Source organism: Gasterosteus aculeatus, chromosome 21, assembly GCF_964276395.1.
Source record: "Gasterosteus aculeatus chromosome 21, fGasAcu3.hap1.1, whole genome shotgun sequence".
Classification (NCBI taxonomy): Eukaryota; Metazoa; Chordata; class Actinopteri; order Perciformes; family Gasterosteidae; genus Gasterosteus; species Gasterosteus aculeatus.
In genome coordinates, this window is record NC_135708.1 from 15,863,956 (window position 1) to 15,886,830 (window position 22,875).

A 22,875-nucleotide genomic window follows, 5' to 3' on the forward strand; every position below is an offset into this window, starting at 1 on the left:
CAGAGCGGCTGAAAGAGGCCATGTTGCGGTTCAAAGCTGACACATCGTGTTTCACAAAGAGCCCAGCAGGTGGCATTCACAATCCACTCCATGGTTCAGTCTGAGTTAGCTGTGGTGTGCACAGAAGATCAGGATGGTGGTAGTTGTACATGCAGGGAAAATAGTCATTACTGCATCAAAACAACCCAAACACACTATACTTGACACTGCTCACACAAAGCCTGCTTCTTTAGTGAGCACAAGAAGAATCATTTGAAAGCTTCATGAGCTGGTAACGTGTTGTAACTGTGTGGCACTCAGAGGATGACGTAGAGCACCCACTGTCTGTGAGAGTGACAGGTGTTACTTCAACACTTGCATGTTTCACATAGTTTTATTGTAATCGGAAACATTCATCATTGTGGTTATACCCACGCACAAATAAGACGTTTTGCTGAAATAAGATCATTACATGGTGATGATCAAACTTCAAGCTCATTTAATTTACAAGCAAATGTTTAACGACAATCATCAAGACATAACAATTTGAAACTGTCATGTTCCGGTTTCTTTTAAAACACCATGGTCAATACCTAAAGTTTATCTTTCAAACTAAACATGTGAATATATTGGGTTTGGTCTCCATTATGTGTTGTGTCATCATCTTGTTTTGAGATGGGATGGAATTGGCTGCACGAAGCTGAATTACATGAAGAGGAGGCCCATCTGTTTGAGCAGGAAACAGATTGCATCCTGCAGCGAGCTGCACAACCTTCCAAATGACTCTGCAAGCCTCTTCACCACAGACATGTTTATTAGAAGTATCATTTCCCAGGAGATGCCTTCATGGAATTTTATGATTACTGAATGTATGTGTAAGTCTGTTTTTATTTATGCTGCACGCTTGGCGACTAATGTTTTTTTTTCTGGGAGGTTCAAAAACACTAGGCTAACGTGTCTTTCCAACCATTAAATATACATATATCCGTATGTACAGACAACATATTACTAGCTGCAGGAAACGTTTCAGATTAGGAATATAGAGTACAATCAACTTTTATGTAAGATGATTTTCTATGCCCTTTTGTTAATCCATTTGTTGGTTAAAAATAGATTTGCAACAATTGCAATTTATTGATTTGACTAAACAATGCGGGATGCAACAATACTAATGTGGGCTATGTCTTTTCTTTCTGACAGCTGAGTCTGGGCCACATCAAATAGTAATAGTAATAGTTATATTAAAGTGGTAATCGTAAATTTTTTTACATAAAAAGATGGAACATGTTCAATTTTCTGAAAAAATAAAGCTTATGCCTATGATCACATTTGAAAAGTTTTCACTTTAAAATCAACAGGGGAAATATTAAGGCTTTCCACTTTTAGTATGAAACGTTTTTTAAATTAATCAGATTTCTAATTTTGTAAGTAGTCATTAGGTTTATTTAGCCTCTTAAGTCGAAAATAACGATGGATGCTAACGGTAACCCAAAACATCAGCAGCTGCACTGCGATAGACCGACAGCGCCACAGTCCAATCACTGCAGAGCCGATTTTCCCGCAGCCAATCGGATACAAGTAGGAGGAACCTGGAACGTGAACAGCTTGCGGGGCTGCTGCTAGCTAGCCTAGCCGTGCTACCCAGCAGCAGTGACATGCTTTTAAATAGAAATGCTATTCCAACGGGGCACATCGTCTCATCGGCTAGGCTAGCTTGTCGGGGTGGGAAAAGCAACCGGCCGCTAGCGGAGATTCCCGTTATCGTTCTGCGTCCTGCTCCTAGACACTAAACATTTCCCCAAAGGACGTAGGAAAGAGGTGGTCATCCGCAATCAGGTAAGACGTGGTCTAAATCTGACTCGCCACTGACTGTGAAATCTAACCCGACACGGGCTACCGCAGCGACGAGAGCTAACGGTTCCAGGCTAGCTGCGGCTACCCTCGAATTCACCGAGTAACGTTAGCAGTCACGTCGGGTAATCGTTAAGCCAGACGGGGGGGAAAACCCCAGTCTGTCGCCTTGCCAACACGGCCAACCTACGGTTACCCCGCCGGCTAGCGGCTCGTGTGGCTGTAGCTGAGGTTCTTAGCCATTTATACGCGTTTTTCTTTTTTTTTTGTTGCTGCTTGATTTACTTTTGTCGTGGGGGGGTTACGTTAGCCAAGTGAGAACCGCGCGAGGTGCGCCTTTTAGCGTTAACAAGATGAAAGCCCCCCAAGATAAAGCTGCTGTTACAGCCTCCGAATCCCGCAACTCGTCCTTTTTTTTCGCGCTGGCACCACGTTGACGCTCTTTGACTCTCTGGGACGGTGAACGGAGAGGACGCCTCCGCGGCAGCCACGGAGAGCGGGTCCCCCCCCTCCCCGAATCCACCGCAGCCTCCCCGGTTCTCACCGTGAACATTTTCACGTAAACGTTCAGTAACGTTCGTTCCCGAGTCGGACTTGTTTCGCCTTGATTTGAATCCAGCGTGGCCTCCGTCGTCGCGGCGATGGCGTCATTCCCCGCAGTGAGCTCATTACTCCGCTCAGCTGTGGCGTTAAACAGCCGCTAATGGTTGTTGTAGTCCGCCTCCTCCTCGCATACTAATGGGGCCTTTTTGTACATGCATTGGAATTAGGGGGTTGTTTGTTTTTGCATTATTAATTTTCTATATATATATATATTTGACAATGAATTGATTCATAATTTTACCCTTTTTAAAAAAATGAAAGTTGTCCATCCCTGTTTAGTATCCGAGGTGATGCCTTCAGGTATCTTTTGGCTGAGCAACTGTGTCAAACTCAAATGTCTTATGTTTACAACCTTCTTTTTTTAATTGATCATTTATTTTTTTTCTCTTCAAATCAAAGGCGGACACTGTCAATTGATACTAGAAGGAAAATCTGTCAAGTTCCATCTACGTAGGGAGACTGTTAATGGGTACAGACTAGGTGTGTGTAACCATTTCTTTTCCTGGAGCAAAATCGCCGTTGCTTCTCTCCATTGTTTCCACCTTCCACAACCAAAGGCCGACTAAACGTCATGCTCCAGCGGCACGGTGGGCGATAAGGCTGTGTAATTGTTGGAAAGCCCTTGTGTTTGTGTGGCCCCGTTGCATTGCTTGTTCAACAATCCAGAAATGGTTATGGCTCGAGTGTTTCATCTCGCAGACGCTCATTTGTGAGATGTGTGGTTCGCTGCGATGTCAGCGACTCAAGGGGGATAGCGTGCGCTTCTTTCCAAACGCCAAAGGGTTTTTCTGTGCAGCTGCTGAATCGTACGGTTTCTGTAATTATTGTCACACTGACAGACCTCTTCGCAGTCTCTCATTAAGGTTTCGGGGAGGTGGGAGAGAGAGAGAGAGAGAGAGAGCCTAGGTCTGCTGGGCTCCGCGGGAGTCTGAGGAAGGATCGGTACCGATCGCAGGGAGAGAGGCCGTTACAAACGCAATTTGCACCAAGGTTAATATATTTTCTTGGGCATTGAGTCCAATTTGTGAGACATGTGGACATCACTATTATGAGACCCACAGAGAACCTTTGCTTACATCCACTCCAGGATGAAAGCCCCCCCCCCCACTCCTCTCTGAAGGAAAGCTTTTAGTATTCAACTAGGCAGCGATGTGGCCCTATTTATTTAATCTCCATCACATTTATAGCTCTTTTTGACTCGGATACCTTCTAATGCCCTCTCTCGATGTTTCAACAGTATAGTCTTATGGATATGCAGTTGCGATGAGGAGGTCCCTCTCCTGCCAACGCCTCCTTCGTAGTGCATTCTATGTGCTACCAGTGGCCCCAAGCAGCCAAATCTGTGTCCTCACAGCCGTAGGGGAAAATACCAACTGTGCATTTTTGTAATGGCCAAAAATCGAATGTGGTTGAAAAATTCCTTGGTAAGAAAACCGGCCCAGTGGCCTTTGGTTTCTATCCAACGAATAAGGGGAATTGTAATTTTTTTTAACAATCTGTTATTGCATATGCTCTTTCATTTCCTCATTTTCTTTTACAAATTTACCCTTTTCGGTCTGGTATGTTTGACTGATTGCTCATGCATGTAGGTGTGTTTTGAGCAGTCCATAAGAAAGGTAACTAAGGGCACATGTTGGAAAAGAAGCTGTCTTTTGTCAGGTGCAACAAGGTAAAGTATAAGCAGTAGATCCGAGAACCTACAAAAACATCTCTGGTCAGCAGCACACACTAAAGCAAAGTTATCACAATATGTAAAGTTGATTGCGTTTGGTGTGTTGACATCCCTGCTCACTTCTGCAAAACGTGCGGTTAGACTATCTGCTCTCATTTCTTATTTGGAGTGAGTGATTTGACTTCCTCGTGTGGAGTTTCAGTGAGCTTTTTCTCCATTAGTTCATAATGGTTTTCCTTCTTTTGGTTTTGCATTGTGAAAAGGAGCACATGTGTAATTGCAACCGCAGCTCTTGCTGTGATGACAGAATTGGTTGTGAATCCATGATTAGAAATCCAATGATCGTGTCAATTCCTTGATTATTGATGAGTACGTTTTGAGGCACAGCTGCGTTTTACTGCGATGCACTTTGAGTCCACCTCCTAGATATTTTATGTGAATTGGTTGAACAGCAACAATAGGTTTGCCTAAAGGTATAATTCACTCCCACAGTGTCTCCTGAGGAAGGTTGATCACGAGTCTTGTCATCAACATCGGTGGACAAAGGATTCCAAATGGTTCTCTTCCTATAGCTCGACCGCTGTTGAGCTCGATCTATCGGAATGTTGCATTGCAAACAACCCATCCGTGATATATTTGACCGCACCACTAACTGCCAGTGAACAAAGGTTTGATTACATTACGACGCGTTCAATCCACATATCATATGTTGACACGTATCGCCGTCAAATATAGTGTTGGTCGGAAAAAGTGCGGAACCGTAGTTTTATGATCTGAGGAGGCATCCCAAACGAGCCAAGATGAGGAAGAAATCTGTGTCAACGGCAAGATATTTCAACATTTTTTTTTATTTTTTTTAAACTGTTCATGGAAATGGCAGCTCTTGCAGGAAGCCTTTTTTTCTTTTGCTGTACCGTCACAATGGGTTGGTTGAAGTCGAGCTGGTGAGGCTTTTGCACCTTTTTAACCTTAAAACCTGCCATAATTGTTCTCTGGAACCTTTTTTAAGCTTCCACTTTTTTGAGTCTTTTGCTTTTCAGTGTTGAAGCATGTGAAACCGTTTGTCCATATGCAAGTTTTTATTCGGAAAACAAAATAATACATGATGAAGTACGTATAGCTATTCATAAGTATGGTTTGAAATAGTTATGTGATCTTGTATGAAGGCCGTTTCTGAGAGGTGAGAATATTTCAGAAAAGTGTTGTTCCCCCTATCAAACAAACATCTTGTTTTTTTTCTTTTTTTGTTTTGCTGACGTCAGATTTTTCATGGCATCAAGGTGCAATCTGGAATGCCTCCTGCACTCGAGCTGCTCTCACGAGTTCCAACACGTGGCTCTCCCAGACTTCTATCCCAAGTGGCTTGTTTAGTCCTATTGTGACAGCACCTCGGGGCTCATATCGGCCAGGATGTACGAAGACTAAGAGGAAGCCAGTGTATCCATTTCACCCCTCTGACACAGGCTGTCGGGTACTATTGGTTTACAAATGACTGCAGCAAATATACCTGCAGTTGCAGCAGGTGTACTTCACCTTCAGTACATCAGTACAATCGGCCCTTTTTTGACTGACTCCTACTTTGCGTGGTTCAAGTTGCCTGACGAACACGCAACCAAACAGACTCATCGTGTTCTAGCACTTGATGTTAGGAATCCTCCTGCTTTGTAAACTTGCAATAGTCATTGGGAAAATCCCATAGAGCTCTCAGAGTTGGTGTGTTAATCTGAAGGTTTATTTTTCTGTTGCCTTGATCCCAGATTTTTTTTTTTTTTTGTGGATGTGGCCATCAGTGGACCTAGTCGCTATAAGCAAACAACTGGCAACTCCAGCGAGGCGTGGGTGCGTAGGCTTTGCTCATGCGGAAATGATCCTTTCTTACTTCTAAGTGTTCCGTTCTGCTGTATTTACGAAGAGAGGACATTGGTGTTTTACTTTGATAGCCTGTTGCTAAGACCAGTTGTAGGCGTGTAATAATTAAATGTGTAAGCCTGCTTCAATTCAACATATTTAGCAAATGACTATGGCAGTGGCCCCATTTCTGAACGTTAAACATGCTTTCTACAAGCCCTGGTTATGTCATTTAATTTTCCTTTTCCAGCACGCCCTCTATAAAAGCTAGCGCTTTTGTCTCGCTTTTTAATGTTTAGTTGGTCTTACCCACCCCACAAAACAAGACACCAAAAATGACATCTCATCCTGTTTTCCACAACAGCAAGTCGGTTCCCCAGAGCCATTTCTCTCTACGAGTGTCATCCAGGCTCATCCCTTGTGAAGTGGAGAATAAGTCGTCGTAAAGAGCCGGGGCACTTTTCAGATTCAAGTCAAACTCGCCAATAACTCTTGTCAAGATTGGCTGCCACGTCTGTCAGAATAACAGTGTTTGAGAAACGATTACTACGATTTGAGTGGTCGGTGTTTTCAAAACGCGGTACTACTGTATATTGTTGGGAAGTTCTCCTCTTGGTATCAAAGTGACCGGGTTATGACTTTTTTTGAGGCCGAATTGCTAAACAACATATTTCAAACGGTGACACTGTGTACGCTTCTCACAGATTTGCTTTGGCCGTAGAGCGGCGCCTTTTGATGTGAAATGGGCCTGAAGGAACTTTTAGTGTTGGTTGTTGCTATGAGAGCAAATCTCTGGCAATTCTCACAGGACATGAACCACTCTATTTTAGGTCATCCCCAACTACTGAGGGTGATCCTGAGGGGGGGGATAACCAAATGCTTTCACACACTCTTCAGCCTATAGGGCTTAGCCCAAAACACTAGAGGCCCGGCTGTCCTTGGTTCAGTTTTAATATGATACTGGAACAGTAGAGTTATCTTTATTTGGGGACTCCACTGGTCAAGTTTTAAATGTGGTTCTTAACCACCTTCGTTGTCGTTTGATGTACATTACATGCATCAATGCAAGGCAAAGACAGGTTATCTGAACTCCGATGTCAGGCCTGCACTCTGTCAGATTGCATCACTTTCCCATCATCCGGTCACCCTTGTGTCCACACTTCCTGTCTCACAGCTGGCCTGCCAAGTCTCCCATGACCTTTTGCTGCTTTGTTTTTGTTTTGAGAGCATCTCGGACCGCTGGGATGAGCTGCAGTCTCATGGGTTCTTCAGTAGCCGCGGTTCGATGTGGAGGGGAGAAAAAAAAAAAAGAACACGGCGCATATTCCTACATCGCTTCGCCGCCGTCCGGCTGTGAAGCGAGACCTGCCGGTGGGGCCGAAATGTGAGTTTTGGTTTAAGTTGGCGGAAGTGCAGCGGTGCCAGAGGGCCCGGGTGAGCATACGGAGCACATTCCAGAAGGCAGCAGAGGCTGTGATTTTAGCAGGCTGTCACAGGGATTAGGTTACTCTGTCTGTCTCTGTGAGCTCATGCTGTTGCCGTCTCAGTGCTTCAGCGATCCCGTCGATTGGTGGGTACTATTTGCTCCCAATTTGTCTCTCCGGTTGGTTTTAGTTGGTTTTGCCGTGTCCCGTTTTTGTGATTTCCTTTTTTACTAATAACCTCTGGTTTCCTTCTGGTTAAAGCCAGAACCATTTACTGGAATCCACACTGAACCAAAAGTACCTATATCTCTAAGAGTTGCATCCACGCATGGTGCACTGCCGCTAGGTGTGCTGTTAGACTCCATCTCCACTCGTGCTCTTAAGGGGTTGGGGGGGGGTCACGCAGCTCCAGACTGCAGGATGTGGTCAACTCACGTCAGTAATGTTTCATAATAATGTCTTAGGAACGTGAAAACTGCATCTCAGCCACACCACTGGTTTGCAGTTGTTGTGGCGGCTTGTGGCTCGGCAATAGTGTAAACGTTATCGACAAGCAAGCTCTATCGTCTCTATAGATAACCGCGGGAGATTTGGTCACGGGGGCTCTTGCTGACGGGAAGCGGTTGTGATCAGTGTCGGCCCCCTTGAGAACACGAGTGGATGACGGATAAACACTGGTGCTGCAGTCAGCGGCTTGGAACTGCCGCTCTTGAAGTAGTTAAGATTGGACCGCTCCATCCGCTCGGTATTCAGTAATGAACAGTTGGCTATCGGGGAAAATAATAGTTTTACTTTCTAAACGTTGACATTTGAGCTTTTTAACCTCCAATGGGATCCTGATTCGGCAAACTGACCCCGAACTGGTTGTGTTCTGCTGAAAATGATCAAATGTGACATTGATTTAAGAGCTGCATTGATGCCATAGATTATGTATGAGGTAAAACAAGTTGAAGCACCACAACTTTATATTCAATTTTGGTCAGACCAGCTGAAGCATGTGTGGCGTGCGGCAGCTGATGGATGAGGTGCCTGGTAATTCTACCAGGCAGCGTGGTAAACGAACCTCTCATGCGTATATGACACCATTTAAGAAGTTTGACCTATCCGACCTTGTCTTTTAGTGCTTTCGAGTAGCGGGCGGCCTTGACTCGGCCTGCAGCTGCGCGATCGGCTCACAGCATCTGTCGCCCCGACTTTTTGATCCTCCCCTCACATCTGTAGCACCGTAAGTCTTTGCGGTGTCGATGGGCTCCCAGTTGCGCGGCCACACTACATGTGGTGCCGGCAGTTTAAAAAAAAGTGTGATGCAGTGTACTCTGTGAAAAGGGGATCGGTGAGAAAGGCCTACATTGATGATTCCTTCATTCGCTGGCAGGAAGAGTTGAAAATGAACGATAGTAAGGGAGGGATGTTGTAAATGGAAAAGGAGAACGTATACACACACTTGTGAGACAGTAAGCCAGCACAGGGAATGGAGGGATTGATGCCTTTGTCTTGGTGAAAGAGGCGCCACTAAAGGAGAGTAAATCCGCTCTTTTTTTTTTTTTTTTTGTGCCGCTTCCTAACATGTCTCCCAGTGTGCATTCAGATCATTAGACATGGAAAAGGAGCAGGCGATAACATGCCATGAGATGAACCACGCTATACACCCCAGTGTTTTTAGGTAAACAAAGATAACGACGCCTGACATGGGAAGAACAGAATTGATCCAATGCGCAAGATTCTTTTTTTGTTTTTGTTTTCTGATGCAGCATAACTAGCGTTCTCCTCTGCTCCTAGCCTGTACTTATTTACCGTTTGTTTTTCTGCCCTCGGCCCATCACGCTGAAAGTTTAGCCTGGCTCCTCATGTTTGCCTAAGATCAGGTTGGGGGGCTATCTCAAGGCCAGCTGGAGGCGAAACCCATACACCGCTGCTTCAAATGAAAACCCAAGGGCTCTCAATCAATGAGGTCAGTGTCTGGTCCCTGAAGTCAGTCGGGGCGGGGGAGCAGGGGGGCGGAGGGGGTAGAAAGGTGAAACTCCTTCCACTCCCGTGACGGCTAAGCTGCTTTGCGAGTGCCCCGCTCCTCGAGTGCTGCAGCATTAGCCCCGGCGTCGATGGGCCGGTGGCTACACGGGTCATAAGACCAGTTGTCGTTGTGAATGTCTTTTATTGTTGAACACACAAACAAGTTTGGATTCGTTTTTTTTTTTTTTTTAAATGCCCAGGGAGCTTGACTGTCCCTGCGATAAGGAACGTGGCAAAACAACAGAGCCATGCAACGCGGTTCTCGCACAATCGCAGCATTTGCATCGGCCGCACACACAGGAATATTAAGTGTGCTTATCCCACATCACCACGTTCGCTCCTTGACGTAGTCGCACTGCTGACGCACAGTGCCCCTCTTCTTTACTTCCCCATTACAGTAATCTTTGCCATCCCTCCGGCTCAGATTCATGTTGGATTCCTCACACAGAAGACAATCGTTGGACTCCTTCTGGGAGGAAATAATCATCCCCTGTAAATCTATGAAGAATGTGGATATTGGAGCTGAGCGATTGGCTCTGTCCTCTTTGGCAGCTGTCAGTGTTGAAGACTGAGAAGAATAGTCGGTTATCTGTTATTTCAAGAGTACAATTGGTGGGGGGGTTGAGAGGCTAAACTGAAAATGGTAGCTTGCCCCTTCACAGCGTGTAGTATATTTGCATAACTCCATAGCTAGACATGCAAATATATGAGTACTGCACCACATGACCTTCAGGTCACTTAAACAGAAATATAGATAGACGTTTTTTTGTATTATTTAGACTTGTAAAAGAGTCTGTTTGTAAATCTCTTGTCTCTTTTCTGTTCCTAGGTCTGCAGAGAAGTATCAGAGCCCTTGAAGTTGTCAGCTTTGATGCAGTACAGGTACGCCATCTATATTCAAACACGGCTTCTAAATATACTTTTGGTGTCTCTTTTCTAATTATTGTGCCTGCAACAAACCACACGCAGCAGAGATGCGCTGAGATGACGGTTTTGCAGCAATGTGTGCATGTAATTCACAATAGAGATGTTATGATTATTTAAAAACGGGCAGAAAATGATCTGCATTGCTCACCACCTCCCTGGAGGAAGCAGTGGTGTATTGTTGTACAACGGAGTCTGCCAACATCTTGCCCCCATCATTCCTAACCCTACTAGAATATCCATTCTAGCCACCCTGACGTCTGTTCGTGCTTCATCTCCTCCTCCTCTCCCTCCTCCAGTGTACTGACTGCAAGATGACGGAAGAGGTGATTGTCATCGCCAAGTTCGACTACACGGCCCAGCAGGACCAGGAGCTGGACATAAAGAAAAACGAGCGCCTCTGGCTCCTCGACGACTCCAAATCCTGGTGGAGGGTCCGAAATGCCACCAACAAAACGGGCTTCGTGCCGTCCAACTACGTGGAGAGGAAAAACAGTGCCAGGAAGGCTTCCATTGTCAAGAATCTGAAAGACACGCTCGGTAAAGCCAAACATCTCTGCGCTCTGCCAGTGTTTCATTCAGCTCGCGATGGTTTGATAAGCACTCAAGTCTGTTTGTTTTTATTTGAGAGAGCTCACACGATTCCTGTCAACCTGTATTTGCACTCCAAACATATGTGTATCTCCACGATACACGATAAGATACTTTTCAGTGAGAGCGACTTGCTATATCTAGGCCAGCGCTTCCTCACTTGTTTCACTTTGTTTGCGACCACACAGTTGCGGCGGCTAATGTAGTGCTGCTGTCTACAATAAGCGCCCCAACAGAAAGCTGGTCATAGGCTGATGTGGGATTGGTTGAAAGGCCTTGCGCTGCTTTCTTCTCACGGTACGCTTGTACTCGCGCTTCAGTATCTGGATTGGGGCGTGTGGAGAGCAGTGTCTAATGTACCGTCTTCCCTCTCTGATATGGAAGCTCCGCTCAGGTAAAGCCGTTTTATAGTACTAAAGAATGCTTTTCTTTTTGTGCTCCTTTTTTTTTTTTTTTTCAAATGTCTTCTACCCTTTTACCAGAATTGATCGGACGCAGGTGTTGTCTGCTCCGTGGACACGGCAGTAATATTTGTGGGCACTTTTTAATGCCAGGAACATGCCAAACGTGACTGTATGTAAGCCAAGGTTGCCATTTGTCTCCGTTCAGCTCCGCTTGGTGCCAGGTATTTGTGATCATTTGGGATAAGCACACTGACCACTGGCATCCAGAAAGCCTGCTCTTCATTTTGCCTACAAATTTGCAATGTGAGCGTCTTTCGTTTCTGATGCTTTTCACACTAGTTCTACTCTGTAATGCATTGATTAAGTGCATGATTGGATTACCGTGTTCATGTTTGTTTGGGCCAGATCTAATTGGTAGGGGTGGGGGAAAAATTTCGATTTCTCTTGATTCTCTCTAGAACGATCCGGTCTCGATTCAGAAAAGTTAATAATCGGAATAAAAAAAAAAAGTCTGTCTCGCGCGAGCAACTGTCCGTCTCGCGCGAGATATTTGCTCTGTTGATTTTTCTTTTAATTATCATATAAAGTAGGAAGTGATTAGCAACCTCTGAGTAGCAAACTCAGATTTGAGAAAGTTTAGAAAATCGAGATGCATTGATAATCGTTTTATCTGTTTGGAATCGAATCGTTGACCTCTGAATCGGAATCAAATCGTGAGGTCGTGAGAGATTCCCACCCCTACTAATTGGATTAGATTTAAGATTGTACCGTTTTCTTCAGGAACTGAAAGGCGTACCTAAATAGATCTGGGTGATCTCTTCACTGAATTGAGCAGATTTTCAGATCTGTTGTTGTTGCTGCCTATTTAATAAGTGCAATATCGTCAAACCACCGTTCTGAAATTGACAAAGTGCTAAAGAGCTTTATCTCTTTTGCTCATTGATGATTGAGTGATTACGACTTCTTGTGTGTAGTGACGCTGCGGGGAAGCTTTCGCCCCAAAGTGCGGAGGCGGTTAGAAGGTGTGTGTTTGGGTACTTCTAACCAGAATTGTCGCATCAATTTCTAACAGTATGAAACTGCGTTGTTTGCAAAAACCATTATCGGCTGAACATGGGAACCGTCTTCCTGTGTGTGTGTGTGTGTGTGTGTGTGTGTGTGTGTGTGTGTGTGTGTGTGTGTGTGTGTGTGTGTGTGTGTGTGTGTGTGTGTGTGTGTGTGTGTGTGTGTGTGTGTGTGTGTGTGTGTGTGTGTGTGTGTGTGTGTGTGTGTGTGTTTTAGTTATGCGGCTGTGCAACTTTGTGGTGAGAGGAAAACTGATGACATTCAGCGGGTTGTGTCAAAAGACTTTAACGTTTTCTAACGACAATTTTTTTTTAATATGAGTCATTGCTAAACTTTATAAATTGTTTAACTGCTGAATATTTAGTCAGCCCGTTCCATTTCCTCCCTGAAGGGTGTAGGTTTACGTGTGTGTGTGTGTGTGTGTGTGCGTGTTGTGCCATGGGCTTCCTAACAACTTCTCACCTGTCACTACATCCATTGATCAAATAAGCTCAGGTGAACAGCTGCACGGCGCACACAAGCTCTGTCCTCCGTCTCTCTCTCTCTCACACACACACGCACAATAAAACAAGGAGTCGTGTAAAACACGAGTTCAGGCAAATGTGACCATCGTTAAACAATCTGAGAAAGCTCGTAAATACGTCACCTTCATTCGTCCTTCTTAATGAGCCAAAAGCAGATTAAGTAGTAGTAGTTTTAATGAGAAGATTGTTCCGATGACTTTCTTCTTCTTGCGGATGACTACACCCCCATAAGTTACGTGGGAGAAACAAGCCCGTTGCTGGGTGTGGAGAGGTGTCATCGTTTGAAAGAATGTGTGAGGATACGAGCCGTCTGCAGATGCCTGTTTTTAGAGTGTGTGTGTGTGTGTGTTTAAGGGCTCGTGTTTCCTGGGTTTGTTGCAAAGTGTGTCTCTACAAACAACTGCAGTCATGTGACAGAGCGCTTGTGGTCGTACTCTGCCGCTGTGCCGTGCCCCCACAGATCCTCCATCTAATTTCTTTGGAACGCTCCCTCCTTGAAATACCAATCTGCTGCTCAAAGTTGACGGAATGGATCCTTTACTTTCCCCATTCCTTTTTCTCTTTTTTTCCCCTTTCTCGGCCTGAGCTTCAGCCCCCGCCCCTCCCTGCTTCTTACCGTTTCCATGAGGCCTCTGTACTCTGCCTTCCAGGGCTAGACCAGAGGCCCCTCTATCCCGCGCCCCCATTGGCTGAGACTGACCACGTGGTCGGGGAGTGGGCCGTCCTGCTCCGCTATCCGCCCAGCGCTCTGGGTGTTCACATGGAATAACTCTACAGCTGCAGTGGGAAGAGAGCAGGGGCCGGGAGAGAGACGGGGGGAGAGACGGCGAGCCCAAAATGGACATGGCTAACCTATTCAAACATTTCTTTCGTGAGTTTTCGTTCCACTTTATTCTTCTGTCGCTCCTCGTTTGCTGTTTTCCAGGCGCTGTTGAGAGGCTTTTGTCTGAAGTTGGAGTGGTTCTCCTTTTTTTTTTTTTCTCTCTCTCTCTCTCTCTGATTGTGCAGAAGCGGTTGTCCCGGTTTTCTGTTTGTCTTTTTCATTACGGTTTGGGAGTAGCTTTCAGGTCAGTAAGAGCGGGCGGGGAGAGAGCTTTCTGTGCCGGTGGACAGATAATGTCTTCCCGGCCTTTTCCGGCTCCCCGTGCAGAGACTGGGTGGATGTGCGTTTGAGGAGCCTTCCGCTGAGGCGAAGCCTGTAATTGCCGCAGCAATCATTCTCTTTCTTTACAAAGCACACACACAGTAATCCTACTCCCATTTTGTTTTCTGCATGTGTCCTGGTGAGTGGGCTGGATTACACCATCATGCTTCTCCACCCTGTTTAGGGATATCTCAAGATGTAGCCGAAGACTGTGTTTAAAAAAAAATATATATATTTAAAATGTTTTTGTAATACCCTCAGGGTCGAGCTGTCTGGTTCTGGGAATGGTCCCCTCTCCTCCACTCTGTCCACCCCACCGCCAGTCCTGAGCTCCAGTTGAAGGGACGCGGGGTGCTCATGTAGAACACTGTAGTCATTGTACGGAGAGGGGGGGTGGGGGGGTCTCCGCTGATGGATGGGACCCCGGGCTCCCATCTCCCGCACCTCGCCGGGCTATCAGAGGAATGTCGCTACCCCGGCAGCTCGGCGGGCCGCGGATACTTTACAGCCGCACTGACACGCTTTTTTCAAAAGGCCCTGGCGCACCCCCCCCCATGCTGTAATCTCACCTTGTAACTGTCGAGTGGTATCTGCTGTCCGTGTGTGTCCGCCCGCCGCCTGTGAAGAAGCCAGCGAGTGCAAAGGGCTGAGGAGAACATAGCGATGAGCTAACAAACCTTCTGCTTGTGTAAACGGAGAGCTGTTAGTTGGTCTCTCTCTCTCTCTCTCTCTCTCTTTGTCGTCCCTCTGTTTTCCTGTTTCTCGGCCTCGCCGGCAAGCGGAAACTCTAATTTGAGCCACATTTCTCCCTGAGCGTTGGTGTGCAGGACAGAGAGGAAGTGAGAAGTCAGAAGGAAGTTGAATCATTGTGTGGCGTCTGTCCCTTTTGACTTTCCGGCCGCCTCCGTCCCTCGCGCCCGCTTTGAAAAACACCCGCCTCGTTTCTCCAAACCACAAAGCAAAAGTTACACATTTTTATATTCAGAATTTAAGTTTGCGGGAGAGTTGTCAACATCTACTTGGCCGTCAGATAAAGCTGTCCACTTATCCTTCTGCCGCAGCGAATTGCTTAACAGGAAGTGAGCAGTGGTTCGGGCTTGTTGAAGACCGGCACTGTCAACATGTTGGTTGAAAACCGTGGAACTGCTGCGGCGCAGCTCCCTGATTGCACAAAACCCAAGAGGTGCCTCGTGGGTCGACAGAAAGTTGGTTAAATAGCAATAAACGTGGTGAGTCATTGTTTAAAGTCCGTGCCTCGAGTACAGCTGGCTGGTGAACATCAATACGAGTAACAAAACGTCAGCGACTAAAAGCCGCCACTGTGGATCCGTTTCTAAATGGGTTTGTAGGAGAACATGTCTAATGAGCCCAGTGCGTTTCTTTGTTCTTTCACTGTACTGAAGAGAGGGGAACCCAAAATTTGTCATCTGAATTTGAGGCACCAGAGAAAAAAAAAAACTAGGGTCATGTGAACAACATTTTGAAACAGCCTGACTGAAAATTACATTAATCAACAGTTACAAATGCTGAGAATAATCATTCAACTGTTCCCGTAGTGATGCAACTATCCAAAGCAAGGCTTGAACCAGGATGATTTCACAAAACAAGTGAATGCTCGCTTGTCAGCAAAGGTTCCACACGGTCTTTCACAGCAATGCTGCTCCTCCATCACAGCTCCGCTCAGCTGGCTCGACTCACACTTTCTGTCGTCGCATCCAATGCGCGAGTCTCGCGCTGATCCGTGCGCTCCGAGGGCCGCCGCGGCGCCTCACGAGGGTTTGAATCGCCGTTGGACGACCAACGATGAGCGACGCCGGGATGGTGACGGCTCTTGATTGCCAGAAGGTTGAAAAGTGCGTTTTGGCTCTGAAACGTCTCCCAGTGGTCACGTTGTGTTCAGGCGCTGTCAGACAGGCCGACGCGGGGTGTTGTCGCTCGCAGAGGAAGAGGCCTGGAATGGAGGGAAGCCGAGGGGTCGAAAGGGCCCCGGCAGACAATGAGCAGCCAGCCAGCAAAGGGAGGAGGGAGTTCAAAAACAAAAGGCGTTCCTCCCTGTCACTGGTAGCCAAACGAGCTCGCCAGCACTCTGCTCCTCTTCGTCGCCCCATTTGGAAACAAAGAGTGACGGTTTTTCATGTGACATGGACGCGCTGCCGTCTTTGTCATTGTTTCAGCGCTGATTTACTCGCTCTGCATCCTTTTTACTCCGGAAAAAGCATCTGACGTCAAAAGAGGGAAAAGTTTCCACTGCGTTTTACTTATTAATTCCTCCTCTTGTCTTGATCTTTTTTTTTCCCTCTGAGTAGCGGCACGTGAGGCTTTTTAACGGGAAGCGCTCAGCCAGCACATCTGCATGGACGCGCTAATCATCGCTACCACATCCGGCCTGCCGGTACGATAACCGGTCCGTTATTAAAAGACTCGCCTTCGGTCCTGATGGCGACCTGCGACGCGTCCGTCGACACAACCCTGTCCCCTTGATTGTAGCTCTCATACTGTACGCTGTGTTGGAAGGATATCTAATGCATTAAATGCCAGCATGTGCGTATTACATTATAAACGTTGCACTAATCCGGATTCCTATAGCTAAGTATTTCAAATGACTGGTCCAGAGGGCTGTTTTCAACTGCAGCGAATCCTCTTTGAATTCAACTTACTCTGCAGCCAATCGATTTGTAGATGGGAAGAACCTTTTTAATACCCAGCTGGAGATGTTCAGATTGCTTTCTTTCTCCCCCACTCTCTCCCGGTAGCGGGAGAATCTAGGCCAAATAAACGGACGCGTTATTCCAAAACAAGACCACCAAACAAATAATCCTTCCTCAAACACATGAACTTTCTCACACAAATAAACATCCCTCCAACCCAGAATATAATTTCATATTAACAAATGTTATAATAAGAAGTAATTTGTTATAATAAATATCCAATTTTAAATGATTAGGAAGTACTTTTCTCCTCAACTTTGGTTGAAGAAAAGCGATGACCGACCTACAAACAGAATATCCAGGAAGTGCTCGCCGAACACTGCAGGATTAGAGCTTCTGCTGGATTGTAAAAGGAAGCACAAACTTATTTGTTCGCTGCCCCCTCCACTCAGTCTTCCTGACGTACGGGAACAGGCCGCCTTCACGTCGATGCCTCTGCTCGGATTGCGCATCCAGTCGACTGCGCTGGCCCTCGTATTTCTGATCATGTTTTAATGTAAAGTGTTTATGTAGGAAGCTGGAAGCAGCGAATCAGAATCCCCGAAGGCGATCGGGCTGATATACCTGAGAGCCGGAGAGATACAACATGAGCTCTCAGCTGCCCCGTCGTTCTCAGCTGGGGCTGAAAGTTCATTTATTTATGCCGGGTTGACCTCTAACCTTTTGTTTGGAGCTAACTGGGTCATTTCCAACTGTGCACAGAACACATCCTGGGGCTCGCAGCTGTGCGAACATCTTCTGTGTCATTTGGCCATTTCATCTCCTGAAAAGGATTCTTAAGTTGTTTTTTTGGGGGGGGTCGGTCCCTTTTGAGGTTATCAGGCCTGCACAGAGACGTCAGCAGACTCTAACTTCCACGTACAGACGTCCGCTCCAAGCACCCAGTCTGGACTCTGTAGTTATCTCCAGCGCTGTGACTAATAACAGGTTCTACCTGGAAGCAATTTGACGTCGGGCTCTCGGCGCTGCTATGAAATTAGTCTGCGCTCCTTGAGTCACGGACCCGTGTCAATTCATCCGCAGGGAAGCGGCTTCGCAGTGACAAACCGCTCACGTTCTCCACACCGTCCTCCCCGGCTGTCCTGCAGACCACACCCTGACCCTCCTATATAATTTTACCCAGCTGACCTTTGATTATGTAAGCGACAGCCTTGCAAAGGTAATCAGAAATGGCGATTACGGTGTCTGGTATCGAGGTCTGTCTCTGCTTTGGTTCATCATCGGTGAGAGCACAATAACACGGTGGACCACGCGGGGGGGCCTGAGGGAAGTTGTGATTCGGCCATCGTGTCCACTGCCGGCTACACGCGTGTTTCATGCTACTTGTTAGCATGCCAGGCTGCCAAGTGGAAATTCCTGTCCAGTAAGGCGATGGCCACCGGCCTGCCAAAAATAATCTGCCTCTGGTCTCCATAACTGGGGGGGAACGGCTAAAAGGCTCAGTAATCCCCCCCCCGCCCCCCTTCCGGTAAGCCCCATGGCTGTTCAGAGTTGCCAAAAGGTCAACAGCAAATGTGATATAAATCAGCCTGTGGTCGCTCGCTGTGTGACGGGCGACATGAAGACTGCAAACCGAAAGAAAAAGCTCGATCTCTGCTAGATCCTCTCTCTTAATCAAATGGGCAGCTCAGTGGGATGCTTGAGGGGGCAAATGGGCGGGGGGGGGGGCAGAAGTGGAATCCGGTGTCCCAGCTGCCGTGTTGGAGGGGGGGGCAGCCGAGGTGATTAGCGCAGTGTGATTAGCACGTAAAGGGTTCCGGGGATGTTGCTCGTGGTTCATTCCAGCGTGAGCTCGCAGTGCTTTCACCACACTCCTGTTTATTCTTAACCACGGCAGCATTGCTTTGTGTTTTTGTTTTCACCCCCTTAAATTTCAAGAGTTTTCTCTTGAAGGGTAATCCACAACACACACACACACACACAGTGGACCTGCAAACAAACCCTAAATGCATTCCAATTACCTCCCCATCGTCCTCTATGGTGCCGTTTCTTTCCGTTAACTCTCGCACCTTTTCCTCGCTCGCTCTCTCCAGGAATCGGGAAGGTGAAGAGCCGAAAGACGGGGACGAGGGACACGGCGTCCAACGCCGACCCCGACGCGGGCACGGACAACGGGGAGCGGCTGTACGACCTCAACCTGCCCGCCCTGGTCAAGTTCAGCTACAGTGCGGAGCGCGAGGACGAGCTGTCCCTGGTGAAGGGCACGCGGGTCGTGGTGATGGAGAAGTGCAGCGACGGCTGGTGGCGCGGCAGCTACAGCGGGCGGTCCGGCTGGTTTCCGTCCAACTACGTGACTGAGGACATGGACGGGACGGCGGGCGGGGGGTTGGGCCCGGGCGGGCTCGGGGACCCGGCCGGCTCGCTCACGGAGAAGCTGGCGGCCGTGGTGAACAGCACGGCCAACGGGAACCGGGTGCTGCACACGGTGCAGGCGCTCTACCCCTTCAGCTCGGGCAACGACGAGGAGCTGAACTTTGAGAAAGGCGAGGTGATGGAGGTGGTGGAGAAGCCCGAGAACGACCCCGAGTGGTGGAAGTGTCGCAAGGCGGACGGACAGCTGGGCTTGGTGCCCAAAAACTACGTCACCGTGCTGGACTCCGCCGCCCACAGGTCGGCGGCGGGCCCCGCCGGGCCCCCCACCCCCGACTGCGACTACATCTCTCCCTCGAGCGTCGGCCGCTTCGCGGGGAAAGAGTGGTACTACGGCAAGGTGACGCGCCACCAGGCGGAGGTGGCCCTCAACCAGAGAGGCGTGGAGGGGGACTTCCTCATCCGGGACAGCGAGTCATCGGTCAGTAGAGCGTGTCCTCTGCGCGGTGCCGTCTGGTCCATTGGCGGCCATTTGTAGCTTCGCCAGCAGCCTCTGAAGTTTAAAGCCAAATTCTCCCATAGTCACTGCTGCTGTAAATGCTACAATAGACGCAGACCGTTTTTATGAGGAAACACCGTCTGAATGCTGATAATATGAACTTGTTTCCTTTTTGTTTTCACAGCCGAATGACTTCTCCATCTCCCTGAAGGCACAGAGTAAGAACAAGCACTTCAAGGTGCAGATGAAAGAGAACCTTTACTGCATTGGACAGCGCAAGTTCAACTCTATGGAAGAGCTTGTTGAACACTACAAAAAGGCCCCCATCTTTACCAGCGAGCAGGGAGACAAACTGTACCTGATCAAGGCCCTGGCTGCCTCCTGATCCCTCTCTGTTACACACACACATCTATACATCTTCATCTACAACAACTTCATCCCTATATATACGTTCAGATACTTAAGCCAGAACACACACACACACACACTAACATTTAAACTCCAAGCCTGAGGACTTCAACACATCATCAGGACTTAAATGCCCGACTGGGGAGCATTCCAAGAGGAGGTATGGAACAAGTATGGGAGAAGCGCAGAGGGATGGAAGTGGGAGACACACAGACTATGGACTCCAGAGAGTTGACTACAGACTTCTCGTTGCCTATTTTAAATTATCCAGATGTGTTAGGTCATAGGCGATGCCATTTATTTCCACCTCGATATCTATTAGAGTTGCCTTTTTAGTTTCCTTTTTGTTTTTGTCGATAATATATAATCTTTTTTTAACATTTTCTTTTTAAAAATGTGATGACTTTTAACTGTTTCCACTTCACAACAACCACCCGTTCTTCGGATGAGGTCGACATTTCAAACTAGTTTATTTTTTTGTTTTTTTTGTCTGTCTTAATCTTTTCTTCACGGTTGAGGACGCGCTAATCCGCAACTTCTGCAAACTGCTAATCATGAATAAAAACTTAAGTGACCAAAATATATTTATTGATATTTCTGTTAGGATCACAGTGGTAGAGATCGCAGCATCACACTCGCACGCAGTCTGTCGCCCATTTGGAGGATCCGACCTGTGCAACTTTTTTTATTTTATTTTTGTACAACAGAACTGCTTGTCTCACATATTGCTGTATCCGTGTCATGTGAATGTTACCGCGCCGAGCAGCGGCCCGCTTCGCACGCATCAGGAAAGTGTCCCCGCACAGAGGTCATGTGAAGATTCAGAAAGTCCCCCGTCCGTCCCCCCCTGTCCCAACCAGTCCCCCCGCTGTCACCGCTCTTGAAGTAGTGATCACTGGCGGGAATGAATGAGTTGAACTGAAGGAAAAAGAGATGCTAGATATTATCTGTAATGTCTGTGCTTTTATCTCCATGGTCAATACGTCTTAAGAAGTCTCCTAGGTTGTTTTTTTTTTTGGGGGGGGGGGGGGGGGTCTGTCTCTGTTGCCCTCAAATGTACGGTCAATGTCATGTTAGAACGTACGGCGCCTGAGCGCGTTGAGCGGGACACATGGTTTGTATTTGCGGAGTGAAAATGGACCAAGTGGTGTTTTGAATGTTGGGAGACGATGCTCGCGATGATGACTTCTCCAGCCCGGGCCAGTTGGACCCGAGTGCAGAGACGGGGGACGGGGGGACGGGGGGGGGGGGGGGGTTATTGTGGAGGAATGGAAAAATTGACCTTTTTTTTTTTTTTTTTTTTTTTTTTTAAATCTTTTAAAGCAGTGAAGTGGGATGTAGAGGAGAGACTGAGCGGAGGATCTGGATCACTGCTCCGATGACTGAACCGAGCCGCTGCCATCGCTTATGCGTCAGCGTAGAAAAGCCGGATGATTTTGGGTGGGAGGGCTTGTAGCGTCTAATCAAACCAAGCATGAAAGTCAGCCATGCAACATGGGTGTGAACCTTTTGTTTTCTCTCCATTTCCCATGTGATTGACGGAGGTTTTACAAGAGCGGTTTGTTTTCTCCATAAAAGATGAATTATAAATAGTGCAACAATTACCGTTTCAGTTTGATTTATGACTGTTTAAAAGAAATGGCGATTTCTGACATGAAATCTAACGTGTTGGGTATTCCTTTCATTTTCCGTTCTCCCCTTTTTTGGATTTCTGTGTCATCAGTCACCAAATAACGGTTTGCGTCCTCTTTTTACTCACAACCCCTGACTGTTTCGCTGGTGCCGTTTCCTCAGCCGCTTTATGCGAGGCGGTGTTTTGCCCACAGTGATCGCCAACTGACACCGTTTTATTTTCCTCCCTGACTTCCAGTTCTACGGTAAAACGACCCCGCATTAAAGTGACGCGCGCCAACGCAACGTGCTCCAGTTTGAAGGATTTAGGAGAGTTTAATGTGCCTTCACAGCTTTCTGTCAACCAAAGGTTTAGCGCCCCCACTCCTCCACCCCTTTTTTTTTCTTCTTCCCCTCTTCATTTCCTTTCTTCTTCACACCTCTCGTCACCACTGTGTGCTATTTGGCTGAGGCTTCGCGCCTGATCAGCGAGCGTTTGGTCCTTGTGGAGAAGACTTCCGGTCGGCAGAAAAGATGTCATTGTCTAACGTTTTCTTCTTTTTGGTCTCTGATAAAATGCCCATTAGGCGATGCTGTGTGTAGTTTCAAGTGACCTTACCTTTTGCTGAGATCATCGAGTGTAACTTAAGTGAACAGTGAAAGCCTACATGTATGTTCTAAAACATGCGCTCATGTTCATTCAGACCCCCCCCCCCCCCCCCCCCCACCAGGTGTGATGTAATCATGACCTGAATCTCGCGTCAGAGCACCTCAAGTAACGGCATCACATATCGTTTGTTGTGAAGAAACAGTCATGGTTTCCCTGGAGATGTTTTTTGTTTTAATGATGTCTATGTATTTCATATAAGACTAGTGTAAGACATTCACTTTTGCAGTTTTGCCACACTTGCATATGTAAAGAAAGAAATCCTCAATACTTCTTACGTCTTACTTGATATTCAAACCCAGAACGACAGTATCTCCCTGAATGGATATTGTACCTGGGATCTTTTTTCCTTTCACACCAATGGAGGCTGCATGAGCGGAGCCTTGTAGCTGTAAAGAAATGGTTCTTAAATCTGCTTAAACGGACACTGCAGTCGTGTGACGGAAATTATAGAGATTGTCTAAAAACTATTTTACCCGATGGAGAACTGCAGAAATAGTGTGTGAGATGATCTTGGATCTCCATGAATTTTTTCGTGATAATATACGGAACAAATGAGCCGTGTTCAACTTTGGTGCTTTTGTGCTGCTTCTTGGTGTTTTGTCTCACAAAGCTTTGTTCTGTATGCGAGAG

At 47.1% G+C, this 22,875-nt stretch overlaps 1 protein-coding gene across 3 annotated transcripts; it reads left to right on the plus strand.

Annotated features, from left to right (window-relative positions):
* The first annotated feature begins 1,292 nt into the window (after window positions 1-1,292).
* Window positions 1,293-22,508, plus strand: nck1b (NCK adaptor protein 1b). 3 transcript variants are annotated; one of them, XM_040166561.2, is made up of 5 exons: window positions 1,293-1,815; window positions 10,217-10,269; window positions 10,611-10,851; window positions 18,781-19,538; window positions 19,741-22,508. In XM_040166561.2, exons 3-5 carry the CDS (start codon window positions 10,626-10,628, stop codon window positions 19,939-19,941), a joined length of 1,185 nt encoding a protein of 394 aa, XP_040022495.2. In that variant the 5' UTR covers window positions 1,293-1,815; window positions 10,217-10,269; window positions 10,611-10,625; the 3' UTR covers window positions 19,942-22,508. The 3 variants fall into 3 exon arrangements, with proteins under 3 accessions (XP_040022495.2, XP_077952773.1, XP_040022496.2); XM_078096647.1 differs by lacking the exons at window positions 1,293-1,815; window positions 10,217-10,269; window positions 10,611-10,851 and adding an exon at window positions 11,153-11,296; XM_040166562.2 differs by lacking the exons at window positions 1,293-1,815; window positions 10,217-10,269; window positions 10,611-10,851 and adding an exon at window positions 13,233-13,766.
* Window positions 22,509-22,875: the final 367 nt, after the last annotated feature.

Excerpts from the sequence above, each read along its gene's own strand:
- nck1b (XM_040166561.2), top strand. The coding sequence starts at position 10,626 with ATGACGGAAGAGGTGATTGTCATCGCCAAGTTCGACTACACGGCCCAG. Across the intron at positions 10,852-18,780 it reads GAATCTGAAAGACACGCTCG|GAATCGGGAAGGTGAAGAGC; the intron begins GTAAAGCCAAAC and ends CGCTCTCTCCAG. Across the intron at positions 19,539-19,740 it reads TCCGGGACAGCGAGTCATCG|CCGAATGACTTCTCCATCTC; the intron begins GTCAGTAGAGCG and ends TTGTTTTCACAG.